At 43.2% G+C, this 26,382-nt stretch overlaps 1 protein-coding gene across 1 annotated transcript in view; it reads left to right on the plus strand.

Annotated features, from left to right (window-relative positions):
• Nucleotides 1-26,382, plus strand: part of CCDC88B (coiled-coil domain containing 88B) — a 124,110-nt gene that overhangs the window by 70,048 nt on the left and 27,680 nt on the right. Inside the window, exons 7-12 of the mRNA XM_063944974.1 lie at nucleotides 320-460; nucleotides 1,635-1,792; nucleotides 3,432-3,513; nucleotides 10,679-10,828; nucleotides 11,077-11,223; nucleotides 26,050-26,242. Coding sequence (XP_063801044.1) covers nucleotides 320-460; nucleotides 1,635-1,792; nucleotides 3,432-3,513; nucleotides 10,679-10,828; nucleotides 11,077-11,223; nucleotides 26,050-26,242 — 871 coding nt within the window. The remainder of the gene's footprint in view (nucleotides 1-319; nucleotides 461-1,634; nucleotides 1,793-3,431; nucleotides 3,514-10,678; nucleotides 10,829-11,076; nucleotides 11,224-26,049; nucleotides 26,243-26,382) is intronic.

The raw sequence follows: 26,382 nt of genomic DNA on the forward strand, positions 1-26,382 counted from the left end.
AAATGCTAGTCGAAGCATGTTTTATGTAATGGCCCATTCATTTTTAGGATCCCAATGGGGTCACCTAGTATCCAGCAAACTCATGAGTGATCTCAGGTCACTTTGGTAGCAGTGTCAGGGATCACAGGGACGGAGCAGCTATCGCCACATCAGAGCAATATTTCCGTCACTTACCTATCCAGTGCCACAAATCGGTGCAAGCTGAATACTTAATTATCGGAGGCCATATGATGAATAGACCCCTTTATCTCTGATTCCATTTTTATAGTAATCATTCTTTTCACAAGCATTTTATTTACTTTTACTCTCTTCTATGAAGATGACGCAGGATTCTCAGAAGATATTATCAGTACCAGGGCCAGAGCTGTCTCACCTCTCTCATTCTGACCTAGAAGGCTGGGTCCACATGCTAGGTGCTCACCTCAGAGACATCCTAAGACAAAGGGATGATGCTCAGGAGGTAAGAACAATAAACTATTGTTTACAGGGCTATGATATACCGGCTGATGGGATGCTGGCTGTCAGTATCCAAACAGCGACATCCCATCTGCCGAAATACAGGCAGCGAGATAGCGAGTCCCCTTGCGGACTCACTGCACTAGCCATGCTGTGGTCCCGGTTGTGAGCTTTGCTTGCCATAGGTTCTACTCTCACTTGGTTGGTGACATGGACCCACCAACTGAGTAGGAATTAGGGCTGAATGTTAGGATGCTGGACGTCGGCAAAATTCTGTCTGTCAGGATTCCGGCATTGGTCTCCTGAACGCCGGGATCCCGACCGCCGGCATTTTGACTGCATCCCGTTAACAGAACCAATCACTCTACCTCTTGTTCTAATACATATGGGGGAATTCAGTTAGCCCTGAAGCCAGGAGTCATCTGGGATATTTTTTCACCTGCCTCACTCAGGCAAAAAAAAATCGTTGACAACTTGGGGGTTAACGAGTGCAGTGGTGGGTTTAACACATGAATCTGTGAACTTTTCGTGGATTGTGTGAGTTAATGCCCATTAACCCCTGTTAACACATGAGATGTATTAAGCAGTGATAAGAGTGGAGAAGTAAGCCAGTAGAGAAGTAGCCAATGGCAAACCAATCAGCTGCTCTGTATACTTTTATAGTATGTAAATGATAAATGTTACGTCAATGCCGATTGGTTGCCACGTGCAACTTCTCCACTGTTTTCACTGCTTGGTACATCTCCCTCTAAGTTAACGGGCAGTAACAAGCCTATCGGGAGAAGTCGGGAGTCAAATGAAATAGCCTGAAACATTAAAGCCCGAGGCTACCTCCAGTTTTCACCAGTAGGTTAGAGAATAACCCTATATTTGATTACGTGATCGATTGCTGTTTAGATAGACACACAGACAGACACACAGACAGAAAGGTTCTCAACCTTACAGTGTAATCATGTTCTCTCAAAGTAAAACATACAGCAGTATAAAAAAATGTATTCAAGAGAAATAAACATTAAACAATGAGAGGCAATACTACTGTATATATATTTTGTTTATTTTTATAGGAATAGTTACATAAATATATAGACATAAATATTTAGATTGAAAAATAAACATTTCATCCATCATTGTTACAAAATCCAATTTATGAAACAATTCCATTTGCCATCTCTTTACAGCGTCTGTCTATAATCCGATGTGACCAGCAGGTCAGACCTACTGATGCCAGGTTGCAAGCAGTTTCCCAAAATGTGATATCAGAACCCAATTCATGGCAGAATCACTCGCTGCACATTGCAGATCTACAGAGTAAACTACGACGTGTGCGCCTGGAGCTGTAAGTGATGGTGACTGTATCAAGAGCAGGATAGTTAGAGGAGTTCAGGACCTTATACTTGCCATAGGAAATTCAGAATAACACATATCACAAACAATGCCATCTGCAAAGCACATGTAGTCAGTGTCGGACTGGGGCATGAAGGGCCAACCGGGGGAAAGCAGTGGTGGGGGCCAATGTGAAGGGGTGTGGCCAGTCTCCACGGAGGTTTGGATAACCATTAGAGAGTGCGTGGTCTGGGCCCCTTCATAAATACAGTATATATAGTAAATACTGCTAGTGCATGCATGATAATGTACCAGATTAATAACACCAATGTACTGTAGAAAATACACCATAGTCCTGTGCAGTATAAGGTAACATATGTATTATGTGTAATTCAAATGCACAGCCTGGAACCTGATCCTTAGAGGAGGGCGTGGACCTCCAGGCAGTGGAGCCCACTGGGGGTTTCCCCTGTGGTCCAGTCCAACCCTGCATGTAGTCCTTGGTACTTGAGCCCTACATCATGTAAATTAACATGTTTTTTGGGAAGGACTAAACCCCAATTAGAAGCCATATCTACCTGCAGGATATTCATGGTTATGGGCCTGGGGGTTTGCTTTCCAGAAGTGTATTAAAAAGTTTCATGGGGTGGAGAGAACATATATTTAAAGCAATTTCCTGACTGGTGGGTGACCAAAGAGCCCTTTTCTGCTAGGAAAGAAGTGGGATATTCTTTTACAGGTGGTCAGGAGATGCTGGTAGTCAGGGGTTTTCCTTTACAAATAATATGGTAGCCAAATCTGATGAGCGTAAGAGAGCACATGTGCACAAACCCCCGAGGGGGAATAAATTAATGTGGCCCAAAGCGTGGCATGCGCAGCAAGCCCACGAGGGGACACCTTTTGCTCGCCATCGGGATCCTGCTTGCCGGGATTCCGGTGTCAGTCTTATGACTGCCGGGATCCCATACTGAATCCCCGTGATATAGTGGGGGCACTGTCATATGAGATATAACTCTATTTTTGACATACAACTTGCTGATTCCATTGCAGATTATTATTCCTCAGAATTTACAAGGGGATGAGATGGTGTCAGCAGAACAGTGACACTAAACTGATAGGGTACAGAAGCCATGCAAGCCCCTGCTAGAAAACATTGTAAATTCAAGTATAAATGAGTAAGGAACTGCTACTTAGAAACATAGGAACATAGAATTTGATGGCAGATAAGAACCACTTGGCCCATCTGTCTGCCCTAAACTCATGTAGACGCACACACTTAGTTCATTTTTTGTCAGAAGCCAGTGAACCTAACATTATATTTTTTGGATTGTGGGGGGAAACTGGAGTACCCAGAGGAAACCCACACAAGCACAGGGAGAATATACAAACTCCACACAGTTAAGGCCGTGGTGGTGAGGCAGTAAAGCTAACCAATACAACATCTGTATTGCCCATTGGTACTTGGTAGAGTGGTATCAGCAGGTGTGCCACAATAGGTCCAAGAAGGTGTACAGTACTATCTACAGAGTAAACATTTTACAGAATGCAGTAAGGCTGATTCACTTGTAAGCACTGAGGTAGCTGGGGCACTATAAGTATAAAACAGAGAAAATTAGGAATTCACTTATAATTTTCTCTTTCTATTTCCAAAGGGAAGAAAAGTCTGAGGAATTACTTGACAGTCAACAGCAAGTGCAGTTGCTGGAGGTGGAGCTAAGGAAGGTGCATCAGCAGGTACAGTATAAGATCTAGATATTTTATATATTCACCCTAGTTGTTCATTCATCAACCCTTCCTCACTCTGTTAACCACCATTCATAACATATAAATTATACAGTAGTCCCTTCTCTGTGGGTGGCATTTTACTGTTGCACTACTAGTCCTATTATTACACAACAAAGGACATAGATACCAGTCTGCACCTTAATACAGATTTGTAATAAATAGTTACACTAATAACTGAGGCCTCATGTGTATGACATCTGTAGCAAATTGACCTCTTGAAAGGGAAATGCTTTTAACCGGAAAATGGGAGGTATTCGTCAAACCGGCGTTTGGGATGCTGGAATGCCGACGCCGCTAACAATGCCGACACCGGAATTCTGACTGTTAGCATCCCGAACATAAGTATGCCGGGGCTGGTTTGGATTAGGCCCTCGGTAGGGGGGGTTACGTTTAGGCAGTGTAGGGGAGGCTAACGTTAGGCTGCAGTGGGGAGGGTTAAGGTGCGGGGTGGGGGGGGGGGGTAGGGTTAGGCACTAAAAAGGGAGTGTTGAGCACTATGGGGGTACAGTCAGGGTTAGGCTGCGGAGAGGGAGGATTAGGGTTCGGCATTAAGGAGGGTTAGGGTTAGGCTGCAGGTAGGGAGGGTTGGTTGGGGTCAGGGAAGAGGGTTAGGATACTTACCTAGCAGGTGTCTGGATCCTGCGCGTCGGGATGCCGCTGTCTGTCTTCTGAGCGCCGGCGTCCTTTACCCAGTCCAGCAAAACAGTACGGGCCTAACCACTCCTGGAAGCGGTGGCTTTACCAAGATTCTTAAATAAACTCCCTAGACTAATAAAATGAAAATAAAGAAAACAACATACAGTACCTTCCAATTCAAATAAATAGAATAACAGTAATATGTTGATAGGTACATATTGTCAATACCCACTCGTAAGCCTTACCCTAAACCTTAACCCTAAACATTACATTTCTGTTATCGACATTTTGACTATTTTGAAAGTTCATATGTTGACAATTTAACTGTGTTGGGTGTCGACAACTTAATCATGCATTATTATGGTGTTGACCTTTTGACTGTCAACATTGTAATTGTCGACATGATGACAACTGTACATTCCCTGCTAACAGTGTATTGTGTTACCTTTGCAGTCAGAATAGTAATGCCATAGTAATTGTATGTGTAGGAGTGACCCTAAGTGATGGTCATTATTTGCATTACTAAATACACAAGTGGATAATCCAGAAGCAATCTAACTGATAGTTCTCATAAAGCAGCATGTTGTAAATATACAGTGTATATGTGTATATGTATGTATGAATATATATATATATATATATATTAGTGAGGTTCAGCGCCACGTTGGTATACCCCTTAAAAGGGGCGTTTTAAGAGAGGAGGAGGCCCGTGTTCGGGTCCCCTCCTCTCTGTCCGGAGCGCTGTAAAGTCTGAGCACTAGAGGGCTCAGACTCTGCAGCGCATGCACAGATCTCTGGGAAAATGGCGCGGCAGCCATTTTCCCTGAGATTTCTCTACTGCGCATGCGCAGAACTCCGTGAAAATGGCCGCTGAGCCATTTTCACAGAGGTCTAATAGCGCTGCGCATGCCGGCGCTGGACTTCGGAGGGGTGAGTATTTTAAAAATGGGTGCAGTGTGTGCGGTGGGGGCCCCCTCTGGACTCAGGGGCCCGTGTGCACCACACACACTGCACCCATTATAGAAACGCCAGTGCCCCTTAACGTAAATTCAAAATGTCATTAGTCTGATAACACTCCCTGTGATATAGAGTGTCAGCTAACCCCAAGTAAGTAGCAGTGGTAAACTGCTGGGTGAAACAGGTAAACAGAAATGATGAGGATATCTGAGACCAATGGTATCATTACAGTACTAATAATCAAGAAGGAATATATTCAATTAAAAATGAACATGAGCACTTTATGTAGGAAAAAGTATATAAAAAGCATAAAATTCAACAGACTGTAGGTGGAGCTATACTAAGACACAAAATCAGCCTATTAACAGTAAGTTAAAAAAGCCAGTGGCAAACGCAGGATTTCCATGGGGGGGTTTCCGTACATATACTGTATGTACGTTTGTGTGTGTGTGTGTGTGTGTATATATATATATAATATAGCATCCCCTCTCAAGCAGTTTGGCGCAGTGTGTACTCTACATGCATATTTTCAAGTATGGCACTCAGCAGTTTGTCTTCAAGCAAACTCACGTGGCCAGCTAAATGTTATATATATATATATATATATATATATATATATACCTCTGTACATATACGTAGACAATAATAAGCTCAGAATACCCAACCCCCTCCCCCAATTAACAGAAAGCACAGCTTACTTAGTAAGACAGTTTGTGACTTACTGCAGGCTGCCGCTGCTGCAGAGTCCGTGCGAGTGGCGGAGACAGTCTCCGCTACCCAGTGCCTCATCCGTCACAGTCACAAAGTCCTGTGCCTGTGCGGAAGCTGTGCGCTGCCACTGCAGCTCCGTACGTGCGGCCGGCTTCTCAGTGCACGTGCAGCCACATTAGAGTTAAAATAACATTGTTCCACAGCGCCGATGGATCGCGCGCCAGGGGGGGTTTCTAGGTACTCGGAACCCCCCCTTGCGTGCACGTGTGAAAGCGGTATATGAAAAAGTAAAATATATATATAAAAAGGTTGTATAAACAAAAAACAACAACTTTTTTTAAATTAAAACATATATAAAAAGATAGGCGGTATGTCTTATCTTTTTAGAAGGCAGGAGGTCACAGCGAGCGCCTTCCTCACTGTGACCTCCTGCCTTCTAAAGAGATAAGACATACTGTACCTCCTATCTTTTGATATATGTTTTAATAAAATAAAAAAAAGTGTTTTTTTTTGTTACGCTTATGCAACCATATATCTATCTATCTGCACACACACACACACATATATATATATATATATATATATATATATATAACACTAGCTGGAGTACCCGGCATTGCCCGGGATTTTAAGAATGTCTTTTTACAAAAATAAATGTAAATATTAAACACACAGTATAAATAACATTGTAGATAACTGAATACCCATGCTTCGCTACGGGATGCGGATGGTAAATGTAAATGAAAGTTGTTTGTTAATTTATGTTGGTTGGACATCTAGTATATAGGCATATCTTGCTTCCCTGACGCACTTTGTGTAGTGGCCGGACCACTTTTTGGTACCCCAAGGAACCCTGCTCTTCCCACTATACAACTCTCAGTCTGTGGCTTCCTGCTGCCTCCATTCCTCTCCTCACATCATGTCAGTGCCCCAGTGAAATTATCGATCTTGTTACAGTTTCTTATAAAGCGCAGCATATTATGTATCTCCTGATATACTCTGTGCTGCTGGCGGACCGTGCTACTTCCACTATATAACTCTCTGTGTATGGGTTTGTGCTACCTCCATTCCCCTCCTCACATCATGTCACTGGCCCTGTCACATGCAGCCCTGTCATTACTGACATATCATGCCTGTCCTGATATAGTCTGTGCTGCTGGCCCACCCCTAGGGGTGCTAGTGGTGTGTTACCCCCACAGTGTTTGTTCCCATAGTGTAAGTCATATGTGTAGCAAGTTTGATGTAAATGACTCCAGGCATTCCAGAGTTATGCTGTCTGCTGAAAACCTCTGTGCTGCTGCCTCGCCACTAGGGGTGCTAGGGGTGTCTTACCCCCAGAGTGTTTGTTTCCAGCTTGTAATTCATATGTGTACCAAGTTTGTTGTAAATTGGTCCAGGCATTCGGGAGTTATGCTGTCTCCTGAAATACTCAGTGTTGCTGTTCCATGCCTGGGGTGCTAGGGGTGTCTAACCCCCACAGAGTTTGTTCCCAGATTGTAAGTAAGATGTGTACCAAGTTTGGTGTAAAGTGTTCCAGGCCTTCTTCCACAGTTATGCTGTGTGCTAAAATACTCAGTGCTGCTGCTTCACCCCTAGAGGTGCTAGGGGTGTCTTTCCCCCCCACAGTGTTTGTTTCCAGAGTGTAAGGCATATGTGTACCAATTTTGGAGTACATGGGTCCAGCAATTCCGGAGTTATGCTGTCTCCTGATCAGGGGTGTATCTAGGAGTCTGAGCACCCCTGGCAAAGTAAGGAACTGGCGCCCCCCACCTCCCCCACCCAGAGACACAGAGAGGGAGTTACAGATAGGCTGAAGTCAGGGACACTGAGGGAGAATTACAGGGAGGGTGCGGGTACACTGGCAAAAGCAGGATTTCTAGAGGGGGGTTTCCAAATGCAGTATACAATCTCCCACTCTGCGGAACGTTGGAGCAATTGTGGGAGTCTGGGGGAGACCCTGGACATTAATGTATACTGTATGGAATACAGTATTAATATTTAACACTGTAGATGGTCATAGTATAGGCTATATCACACATTTAAATAATATAAGTAAGTGGTCAGCAAAAAGATTAACCATACCATAATAAATAAATTCACAAACATAATAGAACCATTCCTGCACTTTTTAAGCACACATTCTCCCACCTCATGGTAAGGCTCCTGTCTTTTCTTCCTGGTAGGTACTCTCTTGTCCAGTGTACTGATTGAGGATTCACACAGCAAACTTGGTAGAAGAAGATGCTACCACTGGGCATGTGCAGCAGCTCTGCTCTGTCCCTTAAACTGCATTATGTGGTGGTAGCTCTAGTTATCGTATTATATACCATTTCTATTGTTTTCATAATTTAAGCCACTTGCAAAAGAGGAAAGGGGTTTACGGGCAACCGGAACCCCATCACCCCCCTGCGTTTGCCTATGTGGTAGGGACAATGAGGTGGAGGGCTTACAGGGAGGCTGAGGTCAGGGACACTGAGGGGCAATTACAGGAATGTGCGGGTAGGGACACTGAGGGGGGAGTCACAGGGAGGCTGATGTTAGGAACACTGAGGGAGAATTACATGGTGGGTGCAGGAAGGACACTGAGGAGGAATTACAGGGAGGGTGCAGGCAGGGAGAATGAGGGGGAATTATGGGGAGTGTGCAGGCAGGGACAATGAGGGGACACTGAATTATGGTTAGGATGCAGGTAGGGACACTGAGAGGGAATTACGGGGAGGGTGCGGGCAGGGACACTGAGGGGGAATTACGGTTAGGGTGCGGGTAGGGACACTGAGAGGGAATTACGGGACGGGCACAGGCAGGGATTCTGAGGGGGATTTATGGGAAGAGTGTGGGCAGGGACACTGAGAGGGAATTACAGGAGTGTATGGGCAGGGTCACTGAGGCGGCAGTTACAGGAATGGTGCGGGATATATCCACACACACAGTTAAAAACCCCTCTCTAGGTGTGTTGGCAATACATGTCCCAGCAAATCCAGTTGACAAGATCTGCTGGGACTTGTAGTCTCAACACAGCTGGACAGGCAGTCACTGGTCTAGATACCTCTCCATACAGAGCTCTTTGTAACCTGTGATCCAGACTGCCAGGATAGTCCATGCAGTGCAGCTACGGTACTGCAGAAAATGTACAGGTATGCTCAGGCTGCTCTGCTGACTGGTGCTGATTGTAGTGGCTGGTGTTTGGTGATAGATCGCGTGGGACCAATGAAAAGGGGAGCGGATGAGGAAGAAGCAAGTGCCTCGTCCGTCCCCATACCTGGAATTGCTCCGCTCCCTGGTTATATTCCTCATCATTGTGACCATAGTCACAGAGAGTGTCAGAGTGCAATACGCTTCTGAGAGTCCAGCGGTGGATGAGCACTGCTAAGGGATGTACTCAGTGAGAACTACTATGTCATTCTACCCCCTGGCGCGGGTGGCACTGCCAGGCGGCGCCCCCCTTTGGCCGGCGCCCCTGGCAAGTGCCATCCTGGCCAATAGGAAGATACACCCCTGCTCCTGATATACTCTGTGCTGCTGTCCCGCCCCCTAGGGGTGCTAGGGATTTCTAATTTTTTTAGTTGCTTTCGGCGTGTTTTAATACGCTTGTATGTCAAATTTCACGATCTTCGCTTGTAAACTGTGGATAGAAAGATAGAAGGACAAATTTTCACTTTTAGATAGTAGATACAATGTATATATTAGTTTTTCATATACCGCTTTTTTAACTTACTTTTAATAGGCTGATTTTTTGCTCTGCCTACAGTCTGTTGAATTTTATACTTTTTATATACTTTCTCCTAAATAAAGTGCTCATGTTAATTTTTAATTGAACAAATTCCTTCTTGATTATTAGTACTGTAACGACACCATTGGTCACTGATATCCCCATCATTTCTGTGTATATGTATGTATATATATATATATATATATATATATATAACCAGCAGAGGCAGCAGTTCTATAGTGTGCATACTGTATATATTTACTACACACTGGGGGTAATTCTGAGTTGATCGCAGCATCAAATTTGTTAGCAGTTGGGTAAAACCATGTGCACTGAGGGGGGGGGGGGGGGAGCAGATATAACATTTGCAGAGAGAGTTAAGGTGTGTACACACGGTGAGATAAATCTGTAAGATTTTGACCATATAGTCAAAATCTTATGAGAAGTTAGTGCATATCTCATGGTGTTAGGCAGCTTGCGATACAGATTTGATCCCGATGCGCGCTCCCGTGGGGTCGGTATCGTAAGGCTAGATAGACTGTGCAGGCAAGTCAATCTTGACTATATAGTGTACTATCTAGTACAAAGTATAGTCAAAATTGGCACTTAGTCAAAATCGTACATAGACAAAATCTCAAGCACAGATAGTCAAAATCTGTACAATCTGTACTATCTGGGCTCTGGGGGAGTTCAAGGGAAATCACATAGTCAAAATCGAACATAGCAGGGATCTCACCGTGTGTACACACCTTTAGATTTGGTTGGGTTATTTTGTTTCTGTGCAGGGTTAATACTGGCTGCTTTATTTTTACACTGCAATTTAGATTTGTTTGAACACACAACACCCAAATCTAACTCTCTCTGCAAATGTTACATCTGCCCCACCTGCAGTGCACATGGTTTTGGCCAACTGCTAACAAATTTGATGCTGCGATCAACTCGGAATTACCCCCACTGAGTTAATCCAGTTGCACCAGAGTGAAGATATCGTCTATATTACAGACTGAAAGTTTTGTACCATTTATCCTTCTCCTACATGTAACATGTTACTTCTGCTGCCATAGCAATGTACTGATATCTTAGTTCCTTTCATTTTCCTAGGTCCGTGAGCTCTCCCAAATGGCTGCTCTCTCTCGTGGTTACCGTGATGAGGCCGATGCACTGAGAGAGCGCTCGCGACGCTCTGAGGCCCAAGTAAACGCTCTCACAGATAAACTGCGCACCATGGACATCTACCAGCGCTCCTTGCAGGTCTGCCAAATCGATATATAATATAATGATAATGTAGCTGAATTATGCCTGCCCTTTCACTACAAGGCCACTGAGCTCCTTATATTCATTTAGACAACAGCATAATTGAAAAATACCAGCTACATCTCTGGGGAGAGACTGGAATGTGCTATAAAGCACTTTACAAAAACTTCATTTTAAGCTAAATAATGAATTTTTGAAGTCAATGACATTTAGAAGCAGAGCCTACATCTGTAGTGTACTTACAGGAGGAGAAAGAATTCTCAAGGAGCCTGCTGGAAGATAAAGAAGTGTTAGAGCATCAGCTTTCTGCAGAAAGAGAGCGTTCTGAGAAACTGCGCATGTGTGAGAGGGAAAAGCACTCGCTAGAAGAGAGACTCAAGAGAGTTGAAATGGTATAATATACATAAAGCTGTGACGGTCATTGTGAATGATCATTTCTGATTCAATTTTTTATGGAAAAATAATATTTTTTTTGAATAGACGATTTCATGAATACTGTTTTAGTTGCCATTTCCTATCCTGCCGCTTACCTGTTGTCCTATTATTTCCTGCATGATCAGTAGTACAGGTTGAGTATCCCTTATCCAAAATGCTTGGGACCAGAGGTATTTTGGATATCGGATTTTTCCGTATTTTGGAATAATTGCATACCATAATGAGATATCATGGTGATGGGACCTAAATCTAAGCACAGGATGCATTTATGTTCCATATACACCTTATACACACAGCCTGAAGGTCATTTTAGCCAATATTTTTTATAACTTTGTGCATTAAACAAAGTGTATCTACATTCACACAATTCATTTATGTTTCATATACACCTTATACACACAGCCTGAAGGTCATTCAATACAATATTTTTAATAACTGTGTGTATTAAACAAAGTTTGTGTACATTGAGCCATCAGAAAACAAAGGTTTCACTATCTCAGTCTCACTCAAAAAGTCCGTATTTCGGAATATTCCGTATTTCGGATATTTGGATATGGGATACTCAACCTGTAATGGTGTAAGGGAAAGGAGAAATGGGGAAAACCTGAGCACTAGAAAGATATAGGGGTCTATTCATGTAGGAAACAAAAATGAATTGATACTTATCTATATACATAGCATTGGTCCGATACGATATATTTAGCTGTGATAAGTAGCAATTCATGTATACTCATCCTTCTGGCGAAGTGATGCGGTATCCCGGGCTCCAGCTACGCTGTCTTCTCCAGCAGTGCTCCTCTGCAATGTTTTAGTGCTCCGCAGGCTGACCTCCCAGAAGACCGTAGTGGCTGATGGGAGGTCAGGGGGTCAGTGCTACTGTTGGGTGCTGGACAGGGGGCAAGGAGAGCTCCCCTACAGTAGCTGCACCGCAATTCAGGTTACGTCATCCTGAGATGGCGAACCCGAACTCCATGAAGAAGCGGAAAGCTGGGCTAAGTATGGTGATGTGATTCAGCTGCGGAGCAGGTGGGCCGCTGGAGAAGTCAGGAACTTCTCCACGGTAACCTGCTCCATGAATAGCATGAAGCAGAGAAAAGCCCTATTCTCCTCAAAACAGGGCTTTTCTCTACTTTATGGATAGGCCCCACAGTATGTTCAAGATGTGTGTCAGTGCAGTGGTGAATTTCCCATTAGGTACGTGAGGCATGTGCCTAGGGGCGGCACTTGGGTGCTTATGTTTGTACTGTCAGCCCAGAATGTACCAGTAACCAGTAAATATTTCCACTTTGCCATATCATATACTATTCCACTTTGCCTTACCATATACTTTCTTGAATGGACTGTAAACAGGTAGGCACATACTGCCCCTGTCAGCCGCCCTACTTAGTAAATATGTATACATTTTCTAAAATAAAAAAATGTCATAGCGGCTTCTTCTGCTTATTGGGGGGGGTAACATTACTGTTCGTGCGACCCATTGCTACAGATCTGATTGATAGGTTGTTGCTTCTATCTCAGCTGAAGCTGGAAGAGTCACTGCTGCATATCTGAGCTCCTCCTTTGTGTGTTTCACATGGTATCCATTGGCAGTGTCGGACTGGGGCATGAAGGGCCCACCAGGGAAATGCAATCACAGGGGCCCACTAAGGGGCATTGCCATATGCTAGAAGGGATGTGGCCAAGTGACCAGAGGGGAGTGGCCAGCCATTAAAGGCGCCACCTAGCATAGTATATAAAGAAAAAGAGCTCTACCTCGCTGCCCACTTCAAGCTGTTGTGTATGTGCCTGGGTTACACCGGGAGAGATCAGTAGTATACGCACCTGGGTTATACCAGGAGAGAGCAGCAATATATGTGCCTGGGTTACACTGGGAGAGAGCAGTAGATACACATAAGGACCCCAGTATAGTGCCAGATACAAATAATGACCCCAGTAGTGCAGTGCCAGATACACAGATACCCATAGCAGTGCCAGATACACATATGCCTCCAGTAGTGCAGTGCCAGATACACAGATGCCCCCCAGTAGTGCAGTGCCAGATACATAGATACCCATAGCAGTGCCAGATACACATATGCTTCTAGTAGTGCAGTGCCAGATACACAGATGCCCCCAGTAGTGCAGTGCCAGATACAAGATGCCCCCAGTAGTGCAGTGCTAGATACACAGATGCCCCCAATAGTGCAGTGCCAGATACACAGATGCCCCCAGTAGTGCAGTGCCAGATACACATACACCCCCAATAGTGCCAGATGCACACACGCCCCCAGCAGCCCACTGCCAGATACACATACGCCCCCAGCAGCCCACTGCCAGATACACATACGCCCCCAGCAGCCCACTGCCAGATACACATACGCCCCCAGCAGCACAGTGCCAGATACACAGATGCCCCAAGCAGTGCCAGATACACAGATGCCCCAGCACGCGCCTCTCCTCCCCTCAGTTCAACTCTACATTCACCACCGCCCCCCGGGATCACCTGCCGGCTGCTGTGACTGGGGAGGAAAGCGCAGCGTGCACCTCTCCTCCCCTCAGCCGGACTCTGCAATCACCGCCACCACGGGGATCACCTGCCGGCTGCTGCACTGCTCCTGTGGCTGGGACGGGAGCTGGGGAGGAGAGTGCAATCCTGCCCTCACACAAAAGAGGGCGTGGCTAACACTCGGCAGGGCCTACCGGTGAGTTCACCGGCTCCCCGGTGACCCAGTCCGAGCCTGTCCATTGGTCATATTAACACTATGCGGCTCTTTGTCAAAGAGGGTGTTGGGGTTGGTAGTTCTCACTAAGGGATCTATTCATGAAGCAGTGAAAAGTGTGGAGAAGTGAGCTTGTAGAGAAGTTGCCCTTGGCAACCAATCAGCATTGAAGTAACATTTATAATTTGCTTACTATAAAATAATACAAAGCAGCTGATTGGTTGCCATGGGCAACTTCTCCATTGGCTCACTTCTACACACTTTTTACTGCTTCATGAATAGACCCCTATATGTGATTGTCATGGTAACACTGTTTCATACACTGCCTGTTAGATGGCAGTTAGAGGTGAGCCACCAACCCTCCCCCCCAAATATTTGTGAGGCACAAGTCAATGTACTGAGGTGCAGTGCGGCAGCTATCTAGGATTACTCTGCGCAGTGTCAGGATGGAGACGATCCCCTTTCCAGTTGCTCCACCTCTCCACAGCCTTTCCCCACCCACCTCCAGGGCTCTCCTTCACCTTGCACCCAGCTTCAGCCCCTACAGTGTCTGGCTAGTTCCTGTGGGCTGACCCCTCCACTGGGACTAGCCCTGCCCCCTTCTCAGCTCCTGTTTCATATGTACCTTCCCTCTTCCACCTCAGCTCTCCTTGTGACCATTCTCTACTCCTTTGCGGCACCACCCCCTAGATAAATAGAAATACACTGCTCAAAAAAATAAAGGGAACACTTAAACAACACAATGTAACTCCAAATCAATCACACTCTTAATGCCAAATTGCTTTCTCACAAATATTTAAAATGCCCGCTCTAATATATATTGCAGACGCCAGGCGCATCTTATTACCACATACGATAAAAGTGTGCTGTACATCGCAAAACACTGCATCCCATAAGAGAAAACAATACACCCACACATTATCTGAGTTCCAAAGCTCATTGATGTATATATTTGTTATTAAAAGGATATGGATTCAATATATTACAATGTACAGTATACCTATAGTTACAACTCATACAGTAAGCAGTTAAAACATACAGTTACAGTCACAGTTACATACAGTTACAGGCCAGCATACAATACCATTATCCTTAAGTTATATAAATTCGTCTTTCCATATCACTCTCTCTCTCTCTCTGTAAATAAATGCAGGAACTGTTCTGCCAGCAACTCCTTCATCCTCTGGTACCAAAAAGCAATTGACCTCCTGTGTGGTCAGCAATGTGTTATCTAGTTTCTGGGGGAGGGGACTCACTCATTCATGATGAGTCACTAGTCTCTTTGTATATGCTGAACAGGTTCAGCCTTGGGGACGTCCTAAGGGGCTGGCCTGAGCTTCCTGTCCACTACCTGTTTGGAATATCTATTGTTCTAATAAAAGTGATTTCAGCTTACATACATTTAATCATAATTATTTGTTGCAATGTCCTACAACTTTATAACAAGTATCAAATGAATCTACACATTAATCTAGTTGCTTTAATAGTAAATATGACCGGTCTATCTGGTTTCGTTCAAATAATACACATACATGACATTACTTCATTATATATCATTTTAAATCATCATGATGTCTGGCGCTTGATATTATTATAGTTATGTACTGTATGAAATAAGTGTCGAATCCATCTCTGTGGCATGTCCGTGTAAATGCGTGTGTTACCATATATATTGCTGTGCTCGCTGCGCGTATTTGCAAGTATAGCGACTAATATGTGTGTAGTTTGTATGTTATTTTTGTGTAATATTTTTGACTTCGACAGTCCACCCTTTGGCAGCAAACAATAACTGCCATCAATTATTAACATAAGAAAAAATATTTCATACAATAATCGGAGACCTAGACACAAGTATGTATGCATTTCGCAAATCAGACACTTGACTATAATTGGGGAAGACAGGGAGGAGGACGAGACATCCTCTATATGCACTCGGTGGTCACGGGACCACTGGTTGTGTGTGGGACAACATTCAACCTATAGAGTATGCTGGGACAGTGTTTTGGCCTATAATGTCTGATTTGCGACGAACATTTCACACATACATGTACCTACGTCTTTGTACACTGATGTTTGGATTCGATTGAGGTTCTGCTGGGTAGATGAAGAAGACACAAACAAACGTGACAGTGACATTTAAAATTTTCATGATCTACATATTCCTATCATTTTCTGAACATTGTTTCCATTTCTGGAACGTATGCTATGTCTGTTTAATCATTGAACAAGGGTTATAAGTAATGTCCTTCCTAAATAACATAAACCTTCGGAGTTCGGGGAGAGCCACTCATAAACCTTTCTTCCACATATATTAATGAGCTCTTTATCTGCAATGTGTGAATAGCCATTGTCTGATTGTTCCTGATTACCTCCGAACTCCATAACTACTAGAACTTTGATTGTTCTCTGACTTTAACAAACTGATCGGCTAATCCTGGGATCCTATAAGGAAATCACTCCTTCCTCCAGAACCAGTCCCAGTCCCACACTCGCAAAAATAGAATATCCTGAAAGAAAATGTTTGTCAGCAGGAAAGAGAGAAAAGAGAAATAGAACAAAACAACTCTTGTTCATAACAAATCAATTACAGTGACTGGTCTTTCTGCAATCCTTTAGTACGCTCAGGTAGTGTTCAACAGTGCTGCCTCTCAGTCTTCACGGAACAGAGTCTCTAGTGATACGAGGTTCTCTTTGCCTTGCTCTTTGAACACACAGTTCACTTGGAACACACAGTTCACTTTGCTCTCCAACTTGCTTTTTGAACACACAGTTCACTTGGAACACACAGTTCACTTCGAACACACAGTTACCAAACTGCACAAACTCGATGAATGTGAGCAATAAACTACTTTGTCACGAGTTCTCTCCGGGTCAGCGACCTTCTTGCAGTGGGACGAGTGGACCCAAGTCTCTCTTTCGGCGACCTTTAGTGCTGTCAACAAAACTTGGTATGGTCCTTCCCACCTGTCTATTAGGCAACCTGAGCGTAAGAACAATCACACAGTCTCATGGTTCACAATCAAGACAGTTAGTATTTGACATACCAGCAATCAACAGTTTCAAGTTCTTTTGTCAAGTTCTCAAATGCTGGCTCATCTCAATGAGGTACTGTACTGTCACCTCATTGGTGTATTTCTGATCATTGTGCAGATCAATCATGACACGAGGTTGTCTTCCAAAAACAACCAAAAAAACACAAATACCAAAACAAAAACAAAAACAAATTTCGAAGAGGGTGATTCGTTGAGTGAAGATCTGGGAGTGGTTCCGAAGCTACATAATACTAGTGGCAGTATCTATGATCACAATAGTACAATTTCAAGCTTTGCTCCTACTTCTAGGGGTACCATTATCTACACACAAATTTCTGCACAATTTTTCTTTGCGGTAAACACAGCAGCATCCGTGGCGGCAGGAAATGCCTCTACCCAGTTTGAGAAAACATCAGTGCACACCAATACATAACAATAATTCCTAAAGGGTGTTAACTGTACGAAGTCGATTTGTATTTCCTGAAAACATCTGTCTGCAGGAGGGATATGGGATGGCTCTGTTGGTATTGCTTTACCAATATTCTTCCTCAAGCAAGCAAGACAGGTCATTGCTCTCTTACCTGCATGAGAATAGAATCCTGGCGCGCACCAGTAGGCTCTCATCAGCCTGAACCTACCCTCTTTGCCTAGATGAGTCAGTCGTGTGCCACCTCAGCTAGACTTGGAAGGTATGCTCTGGGGGCTACTGGCTTACCGTGTCCACCTGCCCACAGTCCTGAGGACCCCTGGCCATACCCCTTTGTCCTCCAGACTGCCTTTTCCTGTAGGGAACACAAATTTTTTGTATCTTAATTTAACTATCGTGTTTTTGCAATGTAGAGTACCATGAGCATAACTCAAAAAAAAAAAGAAAAAGAAAAAAGAAACATCTCTAGAGGAGAGAAAGAAGAAGAAAATGAAAAAGAAAATGTCAGGTTTGCCATTTAACAACAGGCATATCAGTATCTATACAAAATTTCCCTTCACCAGTATTCCCATTCTCCACCCTTTGTGCATGACAAGGCACACTGCAGTAATACTGGTGTTATCGTGCTGTTGAGATATACTGGGTTTGGGCAGAACTCTGAAGGACCTAGGCATGTGGAGTTTGAACTGTACTTGGGTCCATGTATTGTACCACCCTGTGTGAACGCAAAAGATGAAGAGGAAACTGTAGAGAAACAGAATAGAGGTTGGTGACAGATGTGTTTGTAGAGGTGAAGAAGATTTTATAAAAAATTGACAACTGGATTGGGCACTACGGGGAAGTGATTCTCTACTTGGTCTACTCCCCTTAAAAAATGTTTCTGTGTTTGTCGTATCGCTATTGGGACTATCCCAGCCACCAATCCAGTGTCCTGTCCATCCTAAGTTCATAGGGAACCCAGTATCTGTGAGATAATTTCCTCTACCTGTGATGGACATGCATCTAGAACAGGAGAATGCGACATTAGTCTTCGTGGGTGTCTAACATACTTTGTACTTCCTGAGCGGGAGCATAGTATATGTATATCATATCTAACAAAATTAAGTTAATCAGGGGCCATTTTTGCTAGGAAAAAGAAGCAAAAGTTTAGAGGCCCCATCTTAACCCCAGCAAGTTTTGTCAAAGGGTAATGTTGCATTTATTTTGTTCTTCCCATTAGCCGAATCTGTGTTTTCTATATGGCTTATGATTCCTTACTATATGTCCGTTGGTCCCGTCTATGTGTTTCATAATGTGGCTTGTGTTTTCTGTCTAGGGGATCTATATTGACTATGTGTCCTACTACTCCTACAATCTCTGGCAAAATGCCCTTCCTTCCTACAAGTGTAACATATTATTGACCATTAGGGATCTGGGGTTTGGACTGATGGGTCTTTCCTGTATGTGCCCGTATACTTACCGTCCTCAACCTCTCCACCTGTTGTTCTCTGCGCCTAGCACTATTCTTGTGATGTTCAATAGCACACTATCTAAGATTAGCTACTGTGACCCCTTTCCAATTTTGCAAAGAAGTCTGCACCCTGACACTCAATGCCTTATTGAGCCCGTCCATTTGCACAGAGACAGCCATCTCCAATTTGCCGAATTAGTGTTTACCAGTGATCTTATCCAGATGGAGAGTTTTCTATTTTTGCAAGAGGCAAAAACAAAAAGTTTAACAAGCTTCTAGGTCATGCGAAGTATTCATTCAATCCTTCTCATCCTGTATTAAGGGTCTGTACATGGTCCAACAAACATTTCCGAGCTCATCTTGACTAGGGACATTACTAGGAATGAATACTTCTTATATGGTAACTGAAAGAAATACCCGGGGGTTACCATGTCTCTGTCCGCTTTCCTACTGGCAAATACTAATGTGCGGACAGGTTTTTCTCCATTTCTGACGTTACTTTCTTGATTTTTTTTGTTTTATTTTTGTGTTTTACTATATATGTACACGAATGATACCATACTTACCTGTTTGACTGGTCTCAGCCACTTCCCCCCACAGGCTACTGCTCTTCTTTTACCGGTTGGATACTCCTCTGGGCACATGAGAAATGTCTGAAAACAATCAGGTCACCTTCTACTCCTAAATAAAACTTCAACATTCATTAGTACATATATAGATTACAGTAAATTTTTTCATATTTTTATTATTTTCTATAGTTTGTATGCTGGCCGTAACTGCTTCCACATCTACATACGGCGGTGTACTTGCATTCTCTTTTTTTTCTTCCTACTTGTTTATTGTTTCTACAAGTTATATTTCCATTCTTGTCTTATATGACTTTGGTTAGACATACCACCTGCAATACCTTAGGATCAAACTCACCAACCCCTCTTGCTGCCACAGGTTTAAACAATTTGTATGTCTGACCCTTTGTTTTGGGGATTTTATTAGACATATTCTTATCCTTAAGTTCTGCAGTACCTCTGGTTCAAAGCTGCTCACCCTAGGGAATGGTACCCAATCTTTGTCAGTCATACATAACCATTCATTGCAAAAAGCCACCGTGTGTGAACCATACTTTTCACACATATTAAACCTTGCTGACCTTCTCGGTCGCAATTATGACCTTCTCTGTCCCGAGTCTGACCTTCTCGGTCCCAACTCTTCTTCAGCCTGAACCCTAGCTACCAAACGCCCACTGCTTGTGCAATTGGATCCCATCGCGGACTTTTTTCCAATAAACACAATCCCCAATGCACACCGCAAATAGACGGTGAAAGACACCTAGCGCTTTCACTCGCTCCTTCTCCGCTGAGTACCACGACTCACTCCAATAGTGAACACCGCGTACCCAGTGTGGCCCTATCTAGTTTCTATTTACTGGAAGTGTTAGGAGTGACTTACCTTTTCCAGTAAATATCCGTCGCTGGAGATTTTCCTGAGAGAGACCAGCGAAAACTCCCTATACACTTTTTATACACAAATCACGCTTGCGTATGCTCTATACAGCGCTAATGATACCGCGATTTTACGCAAAAGCTCGTAAAAGGGGTATCAAGTTGCGCTATCTATCACACCCACAAACGCGCGGTCCAATCGCACAGCGTATAGGTACTTGTTACCTATCTGCCGTACAACCACGGGTCAATGTACAAACTGTGACCCTCAGCTCGGAGCGTAACAAAAAACCTTTTTACTTCAATACTACACAATGCACAATTCCCTATTACGCTCCTCTGCAAATCTCATCACGATTTGCGTATTAAACCTTATACTAACGTGAGTCAGCCGCCTCACGCCACCAAGCCTCCACTTACTTGATGTACCACACTACGGGATCCCGAATTCCCTGGGTTCAATCCACTCACTCCTACGTTCGCTCACTCAAATACACTTTGGTTTTTCTATACAGAAAATTTTAATTCATTCAGATAGGCAGCTTTGCCCCAGAGGCAATAGTTTTTAAACTAAATTTAGAGTAACCTGCTTTTGAAATCTGATAGTTATGTGCTATTGTATTAAATGTCTACTATCCCACCTTTGAACTAAACGAGACGGGAGGACGCTATATGCGGCGGCTTGAAGACGGGAGCAAAATCAACTGATCAGCGCCTGCGGTGCGCAGAGCTCCGGGAGCCGGACCAACCCCTCTCTCTCTCCAAGCGATCCAAGGTGTGTGTATGAGAGCCAGACACAGTGGGAGACGGAGGACGCCACTTACGGACTGTGGAAGACGGGAGCTTTTCTTCTACAGGTGCTTGCTGTGCACCAAGCCCCGGGTGATATACAAATTTCCTCCATTTATTCTGGATATCTTTTCCACATGTAAAGAACTATTCATCCTTATGAGCAATTGGTTAAACTCATATATTGGTATATACCTAAACTAAAGCTCCATATTTATTTTTATCACACCACATGATAATCAATCATGAAATATTTATGAGCACATCTAATGGGACTGTCATATTCTGAGAACATAAATTAAGGACATTGTCAACTTATGATTATTGAATTAGCCATATGTGGTCACTAGTAGCTATATGATCCACCTCTTATGCTCAATTAGTAGGTTTAACATTCAGCATTTTTACTTGTATGCGCATACTAATTAACCCAATTTTTTATGATTATGTCTATGTAACCTATACATGATCGATTTTTTAGATATTAAAATTATCTTATAATTATTTTATTGAGTGTATTCATGTCATGTTGCCTCTAATTAAATAGCGCAAGGGGTTATTCAGTTTGTAATTTGTACTTAGCGCCCACATTCTTACGCACTTTGCGTACACACGCGACCGCGCGTGTCTCTTACGCTGCGTGCGCAGTCCTTTACTTTGTCCGAGACACGTGTACAAAACCCTGCGTCCGCAATAAAACAAATCACACAGCTCTAAGTATAAATGTGAACAATACTAATTACTATTGCCCACTAGACACAACTTGTTCTGTATAAACTTTTATGCAGACCTGCGTTTGTGTCTTTACACTTACTTCCTTAAAATACTGTTATTTCAAATTTACCTATATAGCAACAAATGTATCCTATTTCACACAGATCTATAATGACTCTAGCAATAATCAATAATTTAAATGATATGATTCAGATTGGATAGCTATCTTGCAGAACATACACTGATATAAATATACACATAATTATAATAATATTATATATATGTACCATTCACTGGTCTCCTATGAGACACCTTACCTCTTATTTGCATATCAAAGCTATTTGCTTTTCCACTAAAAAAAAACCCAGTTACACAGGTTAATTTGCATTTCAATTGCCATCCTATAGCAAGCAGATTCTACAAGTCTTGGAAGGAAAAAGAGGAAAAAAAACCCCAAAACCCTTTCTTTCCTTTTTCTATCTATGTGCAATTTTTTTTACCCCAAGCCAAGCATTTATCTTACCATTTACTCTCACTAGGCCCAATTGAAACTATTTGTAATTGACTATGGCATGGGTTAAATAAATGCATTGGTAACTCATAAATGGTGTTTGATGTGACCAAGGAAACTGATTTTTCTGAGCAGACTGAAAATCAGCTATTTAGAAAATGACCTTCCTAAAACGGCCACTGCTCCTCCCCCTTCCACATCCATGAGGTTTACACTAAATGGTGGACAGGCCATGTGGTTAGTCCAAAATGGAGGACAGACCATGTGGCTTCCTTTGTCACAAAGAAATCACACATTATACAAGCACCTGAAGTTATTTTAGGCCTGAGTTAAAAAAAAAAACGGTATCAAGGCTATGCAGCAACTTTTAAATGTACGTTTCACCCTACTTAACAGATAAACAATCCAATCTGAATCAAACACAATATGACTTATTTGAACTTTGTTTTGCAACAATAAAAATACATTTTAGCATCTTAAATATTATGAGAAACGCATTGTCCCTATAATTTTCATATCATTGGCTTACTGGTAACACAACAGAACACACGGATATGATTTTCTCAGCGTCAGGATGCGTCCATCACAACCTGGACCACAGTGTCGCGTTTATAATGTACAGTGCATCATTAAGACCATGATATCCCGTAAGAGCCCTCATCTGTGAATGCCAAATTGCTTTCTCACAAATATAAAATGCCCGCTCTAATATATATTGCAGACGCCAGGCGCATCTTATTACCATATACGATAAAAGTGCGCTGTACATCGCAAAACACTGCATCCCATAAGAGAAAACAATACACCCACACATTTTCTGAGTTCCAAAGCTCATTGATGTATATATTTGTTATTAAAAGGATATGGATTCAATATATTACAATGTACAGTATACCTATAGTTACAACTCGTACAGTAAGCAGTTAAAACATACAGTTACAGTCACAGTTACATACAGTTGCAGGCCAGCATACAATACCATTATCCTTAAGTTATATAAATTCGTCTTTCCATATCACTCTCTCTCTCTCTCTGTAAATAAATGCAGGAACTGGTCTGCCAGGAACTCCTTCATCCTCTGGTACCAAAAAGCAATTGACCTCCTGTGTGGTCAGCAATGTGTTATCTAGTTTCTGGGGGAGGGGACTCACTCATTCATGATGAGTCACTAGTCATTTTGTATATGCTGAACAGGTTCAGCCGTGGGGACGTCCTAAGGGGCTGGCCTGAGCTTCCTGTCCACTACCTGTTTGGAATATCTATTGTTCTAATAAAAGCGATTTTAGCTTACATACATTTAATCATAATTATCTGTTGCAATGTCCTACAACTTTATAACAAGTATGAAATGAATCTACACATTATTCTGGTTGCTTTAATAGTAAATATGACCGGTCTATCTGGTTTCGTTCAAATAATACACATACATGACATTACTTCATTATATATCATTTTAAATCATCATGATGTCTGGCGCTTGATATTATTATAGTTATGTACTGTATGAAATAAGAGTCGAATCCATCTCTGTGGCATGTCCATGTAAATGCGTGTGTTACCATATATTGCTGTGCTCGCTGCACGTATTTGCAAGTATAGCGACTTACATGTGTGTAGTTTGTATGTTCTTTTTATGTAATATTTTTGACTTCGACACTTCTGTGTAATCAAATTGTCCACTTAGGAAGCAACACTGATTGACAATCAATTTCACATGCTGTTGTGCAAATGGAATAGACAACAGGTGGGAATTATAGGCATTTAGCAAGACACCCCCCAATAAAGGAGTTGTTCTGCAGTGGTGACCACAGACCACTTCTCAGCTCCTATGCTTTCTGGCTGATGTTTTGGTCACTTTTGAAAGCTGGCGGTGCTTTCACTCTAGTGGTAGCATGAGTCGGAGTCTACAACTCACACAAGTGGCTCAGGTAGTGCAGCTGATCCAGGATGGCACATCAATGCGAGCTGTGGCAAGAAGGTTTGCTGTGTCTGTCAGCGGGTGGGTCCAGAGCATGGAGGCGCTACCAGGAGACAGGCCAGTACATCAGGAGACGTGGAGGAGGCCGTAGGAGAGCAACAACCCAGCAGCAGGACCGCTACCTCCGCCTTTGTGCAAGGAGGAACAGGAGGAGCACTGCCAGAGCCCTGCAAAATGACCTCCAACAAGCCACAAATGTGCATGTGTCTACTCAAATGATCAGAAACAGACTCCATGAGGGTGGTATGAGGGCCCGACGTCCACAGGTGGGGGTTGTGCTTACAGCACAACACTGTGCAGGACGTTTGGCATACGCCAGAGAACACCAAGATTGGCAAATTCGCCACTGGCGCCCTGTGCTCTTCACAGATGAAAGCAGGTTCTCACTGAGCACATGTGACAGACGTGAAAGAGTCTGGAGATGCCAAGGAGAACGTTCTGCTGCCTGCAACATCCTCCAGCATGACCGGTTTGGCAGTGGGTCAGTAATGGTGTGGGGTGGCATTTCTTTGGGGGGTCGCACAGCCCTCCATGTGCTCGCCAGAGGTAGCCTGACTGCCATTAGGTACCGAGATGAGATCCTCAGACCCCTTGTAAGACCATATGCTGGTGCGGTTTGCCCTGGGTTCCTCCTAATGCAAGACAATGCTAGACCTCATGTGGCTGGAGTGTGTCAGCAGTTCCTGCATGATGAAGGCATTGATGCTATGGACTGGCCCGCCCGTTCCCCAGACCTGAATCCAATTGAGCACATCTGGGACATCATGTCTTGCTCCATCCACCAATGCCATGTTGCACCACAGACTGTCCAGGAGTTGGCGGATGCTTTAGTCCAGGTCTGGGAGGAGATCCCTCAGGAGACCATCTACCACCTCATCAGGAGCATGCCCAGGCGTTGTAGGGAGGTCATACAGGCACGTGGAGGCCTCATTTCGACTTGTTTTAAGGACATTACATCAAAGTTGGATCAGCCTGTAGTATGTTTTTCCACTTTAATTTTGAGTGTGACTCCAAATCCAGACCTCCATGGGTTAATAAATTTGATTTCCATTGATAATTTTTGTGTGATTTTGTTGTCAGCACATTCAACTATGTAAAGAACAAAGTATTTAATAAGAATATTTCATTCATTCAGATCTAGGATGTGTTATTTTAGTGTTTCCTTTATTTTTTTGAGCTGTGTATGTTAGATCTATACAAATATATATATATATATATATATATATATATATATCATGTGCAGAGAGAGTTACATTTGGGTGGAGAGTGTTCAAACTGAAATCTAAATTGCAGCGTAAAAATAAAGCAGCCAGTATTTACCATGCACAGAATCAATATAACCCACCCAAATCTAACTCTCTCTGCATATGTTATATCTGCCCCACCTGCGGTGCACATGGTTTGGCCTATTAGTGTGCTTTTGTGGACTGCTAACAAAACCAAATAACCCCCTAAACTGGCTAAGATTACTGTGGTTGGAAGAATGAATTTATTTTGATTTTTGAACAATGCCGCTCCACGTTGACATAAGTTATTTTAAGTGTAAAATGCGTCCAAGCCATCAAGGCAAAAGACACGAATCACAAACAGATGCATATGTGCAGTTAGAGAGCACATTGAGGAGACAAATAGCCATAACTTACATTTACATTAAACTCTGAATGAGTTCCTGTATGTCTAATTGGGACTGCCCTGCGGGTTTGTTATGGTTATTTTTATTTATGAGACTGGACCTGTCTTGCAGGAGAGAGACTCAGAGTCTCAAAGAGTGCAGTGTCTGCTCCATGATAACCTAACTTTGGCCGAGGAGATACGAATACTAAGGGAGGAGGCATCTCAAGGTTGGGAGAGAGTGTATGAGTCCGAAGGAGAGACAGTCTCAAAATGGGAAAAAGAGCATGTCACTTGCTGGGAGAGACAGGAGACAGATGTTGAATGTAAGTATTGATAATTATAATATGAAAATATCTTCCGTAGTCAGCTGTAGCTCAGTCTAGTTGTGGTTAAAGACTGTTTTAATTGCCATATATCCAATATTCAACTTCAAGACCGCGTGTCTTTACACAACCTCTATGTA

Source organism: Pseudophryne corroboree, chromosome 11, assembly GCF_028390025.1.
Source record: "Pseudophryne corroboree isolate aPseCor3 chromosome 11, aPseCor3.hap2, whole genome shotgun sequence".
Lineage (NCBI taxonomy): Eukaryota > Metazoa > Chordata > Amphibia > Anura > Myobatrachidae > Pseudophryne > Pseudophryne corroboree.